General features: G+C 48.5%; 1 protein-coding gene across 1 annotated transcript in view; it reads right to left on the bottom strand.

The window, feature by feature from the left end:
* The window catches only part of LOC119456926 (uncharacterized), a 39,064-nt gene extending 27,258 nt beyond the window's left edge, over positions 1 to 11,806 (bottom strand). Inside the window, exons 1-3 of the mRNA XM_049669143.1 lie at positions 11,622 to 11,806; positions 9,761 to 9,806; positions 6,194 to 6,306 (exon numbers count right to left, since the gene is read on the bottom strand). Coding sequence (XP_049525100.1) covers positions 6,194 to 6,306; positions 9,761 to 9,806; positions 11,622 to 11,806 — 344 coding nt within the window. The remainder of the gene's footprint in view (positions 1 to 6,193; positions 6,307 to 9,760; positions 9,807 to 11,621) is intronic.
* Positions 11,807 to 13,080: the final 1,274 nt, after the last annotated feature.

Genomic DNA, 13,080 nt, shown 5'->3' on the forward strand with positions numbered 1-13,080 from the left:
GAGCGTGACACTTAACCAGCTTATCTGTATAGTTCATGTTCCCGTATTCGTCCCACGTGCCGTTCGTGTCATAAATACGTCTCTTTGTGTCTCTGGTTGCTTTCTTGTGCGTCTGGCTGACCTGCGCCCACACATAATCATCACAATTTTGGCGAGCCTGCCAGGATCGGCTTTAACATCTTGCCGACAGCTAGACGCACGAGGGGAGACCATGGATATTGAGAGACTGTACGCGATCGGCAAGGACATGGGCTTAGCTGGCGCCGCTCTTCGCGAATGGGTTGACGCGGAACGTGCGACAGAGAGGGACCTTCGCGCCCAAGCTCGTGACGATCAGCGCGCGAACATCGAGCTAGAAGAAAAACGGCTACAAGCCGAGGAACGCGTGTTGCAGCTGAAGCTCAAGCTTCAAGAACAGGCAGCCAGTTCTAACGCGCTACCGGTGAGCGGCGACGCGGCTGTACCAGCTATGATGGATGGCTGTAGTCCACATAAGTTACTGCCACCATTTAATGAAGCGCGAGATGATCTTGACGCCTATCTGCAACGTTTTGAGCGCGTCGCAGCCTCTCAAGAGTGGCCTCGAAGTAAATGGGCCCTATCGCTCAGTTTGTGCCTGACAGGGGAAGCTTTGGCTTTGATTAGTCGGCTTGATTCCGCGTCCGCCTCAGACTATGACCAGCTTAAGGCTACGCTGTTGCTACGATTCCGATATACCGCCGAAGGTTATCGTGAGAAATTTCGCCAAGCGAAACCAGAAGAGAAGGAGACGGGTCTCCAGTATGCTTCTCGTCTAGCGGGTCATTTCGACCACTGGATGGAAATGGCGAAGATCGAAAAAACTTACGACGCCCTTCGTGACCTAATAATTTCAGAACAATTTATGAAAGGATGCTCCCCTGCGTTGCGAGTATTTCTCAAAGAAAGAAGCTGCAAGAAACTTAGCACGCTCGCACAGCATGCCGATTGTTTCTTAGAGGCCCAGGATATTTCCAATCTGAGCAAGAACAATGGAGAGATAAGTCGCCAGACAGAGTCCGCTAAGAGACCACCAAGAGGCCACACTCAATGCTTCTTGTGCAACAAAACAGGACATCGGGCATCTGAGTGTTGGTCTCGGACAAGAAACAGCCCGTCAGCAACTGGCTGGTCGAGTGGCAACACCGGTCCTCCAGGCGAAACAGGAAAGACGCAAGAACGGAGGCAAGCGTCATGCATGTTGTCTACCGAAGAAACCAGGGGGACCGGGGTACCAGAACAAGGATACGTCATTTCCCAAAGCGGGGAATCCATCCCCGTCGTGAATACGATGTCGACAAGTACTGCGGCCGTGGCGGACGTCGGAACTCTGCCAGTTGCGAAAGGTTTTCTTGAAGGCAAGGCTGTAATAGTACTGCGAGATACCGGCTGCAACACGGTAGTTGTACGGGAAAGGCTTGTCCCGAAAGAGAAGTTTACGGGTACCACAAGCCCAGTTGTCTTGTTGGACCGGACAGTCCTTTGCTTGCCGGAGGCAATCGTGTTCATAGACACGCCATTCTTCACGGGCACAGTGCGAGCTAAGTGCATGCAAAATCCCCTGTATGATGTGGTGCTCGGGAATGTTAAAGGTGCCCGACCTGCGGAGCAGGGGGTTTCCCTGGAGTCGCAACCACAACTGGAAACCAGGCACTTAGAAAGCGCTGTGGGAAGTCTGCCGAAACACCCCATGACTAAGGACACACATCGTTACTCGCGAGATAATGAGTATCCGCGAGTGTCCGAAGACGACCGAGAGGAATTCTCGAAGGAAGGTGCTGCAATGGCGGAGGGAATACGCTCCCCCTCCAGCCTCCCTGTGCTAAAAGCCACCGCCATGTCTGTGGACAAGGCGGCTCTCGAGAAATTACAAAGGAGTGACGCGTCTCTACGGCGTTTCTACGAAAGTGTGGGTAACACTATGGTTGTAAATAACCGTGAAACATGCTACTTCCTATCTGATGGTATTTTATATCGGCGACACAAACTACTATCTGAGAAGGAATTAGAACAGCTGATCGTTCCCAGACCGCTTAGACCGACTGTGCTCAAGCTCGCACACAAGGGAATCCTCGCGGGGCACCAGGGGATATCTCGAACAACAGACCGCATCCTCGCTGAATTTTACTGGCCGGGAGTACAGTCTGAAACCAAGCGGTACGTGAAGTCCTGCGATGTTTGCCAGCGGACTGTACCTCGACATGTAGTCGGCCGTGCCCCACGTGGCACGATGCCAGTCATCGAAAGCACTTTTTCTTGCGTGGACAGTGACATCAACACCGTCGTAAATCGACATCGTCGGCGCCGTCGGCATCGTCGGACGAAATGCCAGCGACGTGACCTGACCACAAAACTGACTCACTGATTTGTATCCTATCTCTCTCTGACGATTGGGCGAACTCCGCACTCAGTGTTTTGGTGTTACGTGTGGTTATTCGATGCGTCTTATCTCACCTCCGCGTCGTTCTTGAACAGGGGGGAAGTGTGGTAGGAGGACGACAATTTAAGGTTTGCGCTCGGTGTGCGGGGCCGAGAGATGAAATGCGCGGGCTTTTCCGTTCTTGTGTTCGGCGTGCGGGGCCGAAAAGCGCGGGATTTAGCGTCGCTGGTGCGCGTGGACGGCGCGCGTGCCGGGAGAGACCATCTAGAACGACGGGGCAGCCAGGCTGACAGAACGGGCAGTGCAGCGAGATGGAGCGGACCGAACGCCGGCCCACGTCCCGGCATCCCGGTCCTGCACTGTGAACTGGGCACCACCCCGGCTTCTACCATCGACGCGGGTCCTGCGGAGCTGGACCTCGTTCCCGCTCGCACGACCGCTGCCGTGCTGCCGGGCTCGGGCCACGACCCAGAGCCCCCTGGTCCTGTTCCGAACCGGGCGCCGCCCCGGCTTCTACCATCGACGCGGGTCCTGCGGAGCTGGGCCTCGTTCCCGCTCGCACGACCGCTGCCGTGCTGCCGGGCTCGGGCCACGACCCAGAGCCCCCTGGTCCTGTTCCGAACCGGGCGCCGCCCCGGCTTCTACCATCGACGCGGGTCCTGCGGAGCTGGGCCTCGTTTCCGCTTGCACGATCGCTGCCGTGTTCCAGGCTCGGGCTACGTCCCGAAGTCCTGGTCCTGTTCCGCAAATCGGGCGCCGCCCCGGCTTCTACCATCGACGCGGGTCCTTCGGAGCTGGGCCTCGTTCCCGCTCGCACGACCGCTGCCGTGTTCCAGGCTCGGGCTACGTCCCGGAGTCCTGGTCCTGTTCCGCAAACCGGGCGCCGCCTCGGCTTTCACCCACTGCTGTGCTGGGCTTCGCCCCGGCTCTCATCCCACCGCTACGGTGCCGAGCTCGGGCTACGACCCAGAGCTAACTCTCCGGACCCGGGCTACGTCCTGGTGCCACCCGGAACGTCAACCGCCGCCCGTATACCCCACCGCCGTCAGAGCCAAGTCCGCCGAGCCGTCGCCATGAGGCCGGACTCCTGTGTAGAACTGTGAGTGCTCGAGCGTGACACTTAACCAGCTTATCTGTATAGTTCATGTTCCCGTATTCGTCCCATGTGCCGTTCGTGTCATAAATACGTCTCTTTGTGTCTCTGGTTGCTTTCTTCTGCGTCTGGCTGACCTGCGCCCACACATAATCATCACACCCCTATATCCCCCACCCCAGTGCAGGGTAGCAAACCGAAAGCTCGCCTGTGGTTAACCTCCGTGCTTTTACCCTCTCGATCTCTCTCTTGTGGCAACGCTTTCCAATGTAAAATGACTTTACAGGCAAACTCTGTTCCTCTCGCCGGTGGTGCAGTTCCGACTTTTGAGTTTTGCTGCCTTGGTATGGAAGCATGATCTGGGAGTCTCGGTTGACGTAGGTTTAGACTGAATGAAAAAATAAGCTATTCTCGCTAAATTCGAGCAGAATTTATTCAACCTTCTCACAATAGCACGCAAGCACAGAAAAAAAAAGTTAACGTTGAGGATCGCCCGTATGGAGCTGGCTTTCGCGTTATTTAACAGATACACAATTGCAAAAGCGCGAGAAAAAAAAAAAGAAAAGAAAAAGAACACAAATTTTTTGGTTGCTCTCAGGAACACTTCTAATTTCAAGGCTGAACATGTGACCAAAGTCATGAAATGTCCTTTGTGACGTCGATGTCGGCCAAGGATTGAGGAAAGAGATACAGCAGCGAGCTCTCCCTCGCTTTCAGTCGTTAAAAACTTCCCTTATTTTTTGTTTTTTTACTAAACGACTAACATCAAAGTACACAAGCGTATTTTCATTTGTTCTTTCATTCTTCCAGACGAACTGCACTGGATGAGACGTACAACAACGACAACAACAAAAAAAAAAATCGTAAAATGGCGCACGACAAGCAGAAAGAAAAGTAATCAGGGAAGTGGCGCCGTGTTTCTGTGGGCTTTGTTTGCAAATAAACAACCAGAAAAACACTCGTAGAAATAAACGCCTGCAACGAAAGGAACGTTAATTCAGTGCTGCCTTCCGAATAAACTCTCGCTAGTTCACATGCCACGAACACGGGCGACTGGTGACAAATAAAGAGGAAGGGCCTGAAAACAAACACATGGCTGCACCGTATGCCTCGCTTCCGTTTCATTTTTTTCAGCATTTTTGGTTGAAGTTTCCCCGAGTTGGCGAAGCGAATTTTCTCTGGAATTCAGGAACACCGAAACGGCCGTTTTCCTATGTTACCGAGAGTTGGTAAATAAATAAAAAAATATTGCAACCATCTGCGTTTGACGATGACGTTAAAGCAGCCGGGCGCAAAGCGGCGATGTTGTTTAGAAATTTTCTGTCCGAGAGCTTGAAGGCACGCGTAGCAATGTGTTTGTGGTTCACTGCATTATTCCCTCTACAAAGCGACGTTAAATGCTTGTGGCGTGTGTTTCTGTTGTTGCCTTTCATATATGTTTGTTTTTGTGAAATGTTTTTCGAGCCCAGTGAGTTGCATTGATGGCTATGGCATACTGGTGCTGTGCATGAAAGCGTAGGTTTGATTGTCGGCCATGCTGTCCGCATTCCGATGGTGTCGCAATGCAAAAAACAACCTTGCGCTGAGATTCTGGGGCACAATAAATATTTTCTGGTTGCTGAATTTAAGCCCTTTCTTTTCGACACCCCTCAAAGCACATATACATACAAATCACAAATGAGAAGTCTGCGTTTTATTCGGCCGTTATAATGATGCTGCAATTTTACCCTGATGATATATTTGAGAAGTAGTTAGGCTAATAAATACACAATGGAGTGCGGTATTTTATTGGTGAGCGACACGTACTGAGCCTGTAAGGGCGTATAACGTGTCGCGGGGTAATACTAAATCAATATAAATGGCTCCAGGATGTTCAGTCTGATGAAGCATTTTAATGCCCTGTCACTTCGGTTCTTGTGCTTTCAGAGCTAGGTTTCGGGTCACTTGTGATTGGTTACAAGCCTTGTTTAGGTTGCACGTACTCGGTAGGACCGCTTCGTCCTATTATATTCGTCATATTTTGCCCATTAGACATGGCTCCAATCACTGGTCACACTGTCATATTCGTTTAGATTCCTGGACACAGCAGCAAAAGTCGAAGAGAAACGAGATTTAGCTGCCTGCAGAAGTCTACATTAAAGAAATTTCAGGCGAATGTACTTCACAAGGACCGCCGCATCATCAATGGCAATTCATAGGCGATTCCTTACGCCTCGCTGTAAAGAATCATTGTGCGCTGTTTTATTAGTAGCAGGTGTCACCTTCAACCGAACCCCTTCCTTAGGCCTTGAAGCACAAGAACGCCCCACGACACGCCCTAGCGCATGCAGAAATTTTCGGAGTTCTTGACTTGCATAATTGTAATATGCAAGTGAAGCATTATGCATTTTCTCTTGTGTGAGTGTTTTCTTGCGCGTTTTTGCCACCAGAAGGCTGAAAGGTAGAACCTAATTCAAAGGAGAACTGGGTGGAGAGGTATAGAAACAGACGCTCAACCGACTACTCCATCTCAAATCTGAATTGAAAATGAAATCCGACTCAAGTGCGCGCAAGGGCACCACAGATGAAACTGTTAGCATTCGAGAGCTGTGCATAGTTAAGGCAAGAAGTAAGGATACACGCATGTAATGACTCAGCTCTTTAAAAATGTGGTGATGTGGTAATGATGTACATACATGGACATACAGGAAAATGCGGCGCACTTGTCGTCCTGCGAGCGCATGCGGCAGTTGAACAGCTCGCTCGGAGTGTAGGCAGCCTCCTTGCGTAGTTCAGGGTCGAAGAGGAGCCTCTCGGCCAGGGCTTCAGATGAACTCTGCAATGCAATTGTGAGAAAAAATACATTTTTTTTAGTGCTAATGCTTTTTTAACGCAGAAACGACTGCCTGAGCTTAGCTGCTCATCTGCAGTAGTGGAGCGTGGAGAGGGCTGAAGATGACTAGTTAGTGATGGCGATAAGAGAGAGACAGAGAGAAAGGTAAGTAAGGCGGCAAAAAAATTCTGCTCAGTTGTACAGAGAGAGAGATAAAGGCAAAATAAGGACCGCGTGCTTAAGCAGAGGATTGCTCCGGTTGGCTGCCCTGTACCGGGGTAGGGGGAAAGAGGTGCGAGAGATGAGAGAAAAAGAAGGGAAGAACGAACAATATAAAACTGTCCTGTGTGGGCGCTGTCACACAGCCTGTGAAGGCATCACATAGTAATAGCTTAGTGTTAGGACGCAGTTGTTATTTTTATGTTGGTGAAATGGGAAGGTAGCCTGTTTGACAGTTAACTACACCTCAGGGGACGTATTCTCGGAGGCTCACTTTCGGCGATACTATCGCCTTCGTGTGACGTAGTGCTCAATCAGCAAATCAAGTCATTCGGTTTTGCTCAATTAGCCAATAAGCAGGCATTGAAAGTGATATCGCCGACAGCGATCGTCCGAGAATACGTCACCTGAGGTATAGGTAACTGTCAAGCAGTCTACCTTCCCATTTCCTTGCAAGTCTACCTTCCGTGCTCCTTGTAATGACGAAGCCAGATACCTTGGCTGATGACTTTTGTGAAGCAAGTGTCAGTTCCTGTGAGTGACGGTATCTCGTGGTCTCGAAGCCTGATATCATCCATCGAAGTGATAAAATGACGATTGCTGTTATTTTCATTGTGGTTGATGGTATGAAAGCGTAGTCCGTTAAAGGAAAAATAATGGGGAAAATAAAAAGCGCCAACTTGCACTAAGCACTCGTAGGGACGGTGCAAAAAGTTGATTCACGTTTTCGCGCTGATGAAGTATGCAAACCATATTTTTCTGTAATTTATCCTATTTAATTTACCTTCTTGCTGCACAAAAAAAAAGCGTGCCTTCTAGGTATTTTCTGCCGCAATCTCTCCAGAACGACACATTTATAACTTGGCATACGAGAATTATGATTTCCACTCATTCATGACTCCTGTGCCTGATTGCACGTGCGACTTGTTTTAAGTCCGAAGCACTTTAGGAGCTCGGGCTGTCGTCGGCGTCTGTCGCGCGTGATCTGTCATGATCGCATTTAAAAACAAGTCCTCAAAAAAGGGTCAAAACAACTTCAAAATGAACTAACATGATTAAGCAAACCCAAAAGGATGGTGGTAGAAGCCTTTTGTCATGAGCATAACTCAGCAAAAATGACAATGACTCAGCAAAAGGACTAACATTCAAAAACCACTGAAATGAGTTCTGACGTGGGTAATAAGTGAAGGAAACACTAAGGGATGGTGGTAGCAGTCATAGTAATCAGCATGACTCAGCAAAAAACCGTTGGCTTCGGCAACGGTAGGCCGATTTGTGGCAACACCATGCAGTTGCAGAATGTAGCTCAAATGGAGTTCCAATCCGGCACAAATCCTGCTCATATCCAACGCTTAATGTAGCTCCAATTCTGCTCAAATACTGCGCTTGATTAGTTCAAATCCAGCTCAATACAGGGTCAAAACATGTGCAGAATTGATCAAAACTGGTTCAAAACAAGCTAACATGATTCAGAATAACTTAAAAGACAGGAATAATTAAGCAGTAAGCGCATTCATTAGCAGAAACTCGTTAAAATCGGTTCCGAAACGCCAGACTGATACCAGCGCAACGCAAGAGATGGCGCCACCACCTCACAAGCGCTCGATTGCTCCCCCCTCCAGCGCTACTCCAACACCGGCGCATCACTGCTTCGCACTTGCCCAGGATTCACGTTAGTGGAGCTGAATTAGCGCTGAATTTGAACTACACAAGCGCAGGATTTGAGCAGAATTGGAGCTACATTAAGCGCTCAATTTGAGCAGGATTTGATCTGGATTGGAACTGCATTTGTTTCTTAGTCCTGCGAAGTTAAGCAACGGAAAACGGAGAACAATTAGGACGGAAGCACCAGTTTACAAATACAGATTTGCAATGAATAAAAAAGTGTTTCCTAGAGATTGCAGCGCTGGCATTATATCCGGGAAAAGTACTTTTTTTTACCCCACGTTTGACTTCGTCACGTTTGAATTCCTTTCTAGCAATAACGCCAGTACGTAGTCTTAGTGGTATTTCTGAGGTGAGTGGGTTAAGTAAAGCATCTAAAAGTTAACGGCCACTCGCTGGCGCAAATAAATGGGCGCTCATGAAGTGAAACATCTCAGGCTCGATGAAGAGTAGCTTCTACAATAGATCACTAACTGTGTTTGCTGGTTGTGGAATATGAGCAAGAGAATTTTTTTTCCTTCACACAGGCATATATAGTCCTCGCCCAACCTATTATTTTTGGGTGGGGCTTCAGCGGCTAAACTTCGAGCGACAAGTATGGGAAACAAAATAAAAGAGAAGATAAGGGAATAGCGAGGGAAGGAAGGGTCATCAGTGCATCTCTCTCTCTCTCTCTCTTATTGAGGCTTTGTTTCACTCAGAGAGAGAGAGAGAGACAAGGGAAAGAAAACCGGAAGGAGGAAAGTTCACAGTTTCGCTCTCTATTTTGCATGCAAGCACTCGGGAAGGGAAAGGTGATGCTTGCTACCCCATTGATCAAAGTCGACGTCCTGGGGAACGACGTGCTTCAGAAGCACGGACGACAACGTCGAATGGATCGCGTCGCCTCGTCGGCGCTGCTTCACAAAACTACAGCGTGCGCCGTGTGCTCTGTTGTTCCATGCCTGAAGATGCGGCTTTCCGCCACGCACTTTTCAAGCTTTTTGTTAACAGCGATGGCGTTTGTAGGTCATGATTCGGTTTGGATACTGTTCGGAGTTGTTCGCGCCCATTGGGAAGCGGAGTAAGCGAATATTGCCTACTAGGCACGATGATCGGATCTCCCAGGCCGAACATTATGGAAAGCTTCGGAAAAAGATGTCGAGGGCAGAAGGGGGGGGGGGGGGGGGCTACAAAGCAGTTTGTGAACCAGAAAAAACGCCATTTATCACACTCGTTGAAAGAAAACGGTCGCTCGCACTGACAGTTTTCAGAGCTGCTTCGAATAGAAGAGGAGCGCATACATTTTCCCTTTAATATCGAAGTTTGTATCGCGCCACGTGCTACGCACTTCGCTTAAAGGGTGAGTGCCTGCGTTTGCTATGCAGCGGTTTGTCGAGATACTCAATTGTGTCATGCAGGCTGACTCACGATTCGTGAAACGTAGGACACTGCCTATGACTCTCGTTGTTAGTCGATCTCTGCGTAGCGTAACAGCAGTACAAACCGTGCACTTTCACGTTAACTGCATTAGTCGCGAATGTTTAGAAACAGCAGGGCGCACAAGTGCGAGGCGATATTTGGCTGCGCTCACCTGGCAGAGTGAATTGTTGTTCCCGCAAAGAACATCTCGCTTGGACCTGCATTTGGAGGCCGGGGCCAGAAAGATAGATTGAACAAACGAATAAATCTTGAGCGGTACTGCGCTCCCGGCCACCCAGCCGCTGTTTGGTCGATCAATGTATAGAATAAGGAGCCCGCCAATTAACCTAGCGGGAAGTCCCGCTTAACGACAACGACATGACTGCGGCCAAAGTTCTTTCATTAGAGCCACATGCTTTCATACAGATTATATGGCATGAACTTACGCTCTGCCGCTAATCACGTGTAGCTATGTGTAGCTCGACTGCTAATCGCGTGGTCAATGATTAGCAGGCTAATCACTGAGAAACATAAGGCTAAAAGAAACCGTGTTATTTTCATTAGAAATAAATATTGCAGTTAGATAAGGTTGCCTTGTTTTATCAAAACTATATAGAGGTTGCGAAGGTGGGTACTATGAGAGCTTCGCTTTGATCCATAAATGTTGCAGCCCTAACAACAATACTCATCCAGAAAGTAAATCCTTGAAGTTTGTTTTTTTTGCTTTGACATGTAAAATTTAGTGCTTTGAGTCAACTTTGAAGACCCCGCAACTAACACAAGAAGCTGAGGTGTCACTTATCTTGCCACAATTAGCACAGAAAGACAACAGACGCTGAAGCCAAGGAAAATACGCAGAAATAAAAATGTGTGGTGTAATGGAAGAATCTAATAATTAGAGGGAACGGCTGCATTGAGTTAATTCGGTAATTGAAGATGCGTGATAACATAGGGTGACAGGTAGCCTTAGACTAGCTGTCGCACTCACACCACCGCGCACTATTTACAGGTAGCTCCAGAACCGAAGCAGATGCTTTTTGTGCGCAAGTCCCGAGCCTCGTCGCGAGCGTTTATCTCGAAATAGTGTTGTGTACAGCGAAATACGCAGTTGAATAAACTGCTGCACATTGAGCACTGGGCGTAACATCAGCGGCACAGTTAACAGTACACGGCAGCGCGTGTTTGAATGCCAGCGAGTAAACAATATAGAAAAAGCAAGAAGCGCGTGGAATACAATTCGAGGTTTTTTGGAAACTTCCTAAGCGGTAACAACACATGTGTGACGTATATATGCAGGGCACCGCCTGATGTCAGCGTGTCTATTTAATGCCTTGAACTACGCTGTTCAACATTATTATTTTATCATCAGCCTATTTGATGCTGACTGCATGAGCCAAGGCCTCTCTCGGCGATCTCTGAGTACCCCTGTCTCGAGTCAGCCTAACGTTATCCGATGCCTGCAAATTTCCCAATATCATCACATCACCAACATCTCTGCTGTCCTCGATTGCATTTGAACAGTCGAGGACACTCCGTGAACAGTGAACAGTGAACACTCCGTCCCTGTAATAGATCGCAATTATATTATCAACTGCACTTCCTGTTAATCTCATCTATAGAATACTGAATTGCACCCGTATGCTTTCTAATGCATAAGGCGTTGTTTTCAAAGCCAAAATGCCTACAGCGGGGTAACATAATTTAATCAGTAACTCCATATAGCACAGTTCAGCTAATAAGATTCCTAAGGGAGCCTGAATGTAAGACCTGCCTGATTACAGCGCCAAATTACAGCACTGCCCAGCGCTCCAGCAGCAAAGGTGTCGAGAAGATTACAACGCTCCAGCGGTCATCGCACTGCTCAAGATGTTAACGCCTACGCTTGCTGACACGAAACCGAAAGTGCGTTGTAAGGGCCTTGCACGTTGCTTCCGCTATCACTACGGACTACGCGAAGAGCCAGTGCAATTGCAGTGGTAGCAGTAGCAGTACCGTTCCACCGCGCATATGAGAAACATGAAGTACGTGTCCACCATTTCTCGGTGCAGATGGTTGCGGCGGGGAAGCGGATGTGTCGTGAACCGTGTTCCTTGTACACGGTCACGGTGAAGGCGTGCCGGGTGTACAGCTGCAGCACATCGGACGCCTGGTAGAGGAAGCCCGCCGTACAGGCGATCCACACGAAGGCCTCGTAGACGACGCTCCAGGCTCCGGCCATCCTGGGCGAGCGGCTGAAGTTGTGCGCGTCGCTGGCTCTGTTACCTAGGTCATGGCCGTTTTAGCATTGAAAAGAAAATTTTCCCATTAGCAAACACTGACATGGGGAGCAGGGAAGAAGACACACGAAACACCGCTGGACTAGCTACTGAACGTTTAATATTTGTTTTGACACCTAATATAGGGGAAAAAAAGAGAGACAGAAAAAAAACTGTATTTTATCAAAACCATTGCCAGTGCACTATACAATCTTAAGATGTCAATGTTTTAGACAAAAAGCAGCGACTAGCTGACGAGCTAAAATTTTGGAAGCCATGGCCATTTAGACAGGAGCAGGCAACCACGCGCCAGTCCACCATTCATTCTACTAATCGAAAAATAAAAAGGGTAGATGCGCAAAATCATTCTGTCAGCCTAGAAAACGAACTATCGGCGTGAACAGAGAAAAAAGAGGGACCCCAAATTGGTTGGGTGGTGCTACAAGAAATGTAAAAAAAAATCACCGCTCATGCATCGCATACAGATCGTAAACCAGCGAAGCTGAAATGTGCGGTCCCGGTATGAGGCACACGTGATTTCTTTCTTTCTTTCTTTCTTTCTTTCTTTCTTTCTTTCTTTCTTTCTTTCTTTCTTTCTTTCTTTCTTTCTTTCTTTCTTTCTTTCTTTCTTTCTTTCTTTCTTTCTTTCTTTCTTTCTTTCTTTCTGGTCCCTGGCTCATTCTCGCATATCCAATGCGGGTATGCGCCACACGCGATTTTATTATCGTTAATCGTGACGCAACTGACGAGCATGCGGTGTTATTGATGTCATGACCTATCAGTCATGTTAGTCATACATTCATACTTGCATGCCAATTTTGGTATGTGCCAAGGGAACGAGGCGCGAGTTTTCGCCGCCGAAAATTGTTGTTCTACGCGCCGTTTTGTCAGCGGACGCGCTCAGCCAGAACCTAGCCATTTACAGCTTGGCTGCAATATTAAACGTTTAGGTACTAGACCAGTGGTGTGCCGTGCGCCATCTTTGCTACTGACAGTTGCGCAGCTGAGCTCGAGGTCGCGGGTTCGATCCCAGCCTCGGCGACCGTACTTCGATGGGGGTAAAATGCGAAAACGCTTGTGTACTTAGATTTAGGTGCATGCTGAAGAACCCCAGGCGGTCGAAATTAAACACGAGTTTCCTCACTACAGCGTGCCTCGTAATCAAATGATGATTTTGGCATGTAACACACCTGAATTTAATTCTGTTTTTCCTGCTGACCATGTCAGTACCTCTCTG

The sequence above is a fragment of the Dermacentor silvarum genome, chromosome 6 (genome assembly GCF_013339745.2).
Source record: "Dermacentor silvarum isolate Dsil-2018 chromosome 6, BIME_Dsil_1.4, whole genome shotgun sequence".
Taxonomy (NCBI): domain Eukaryota; kingdom Metazoa; phylum Arthropoda; class Arachnida; order Ixodida; family Ixodidae; genus Dermacentor; species Dermacentor silvarum.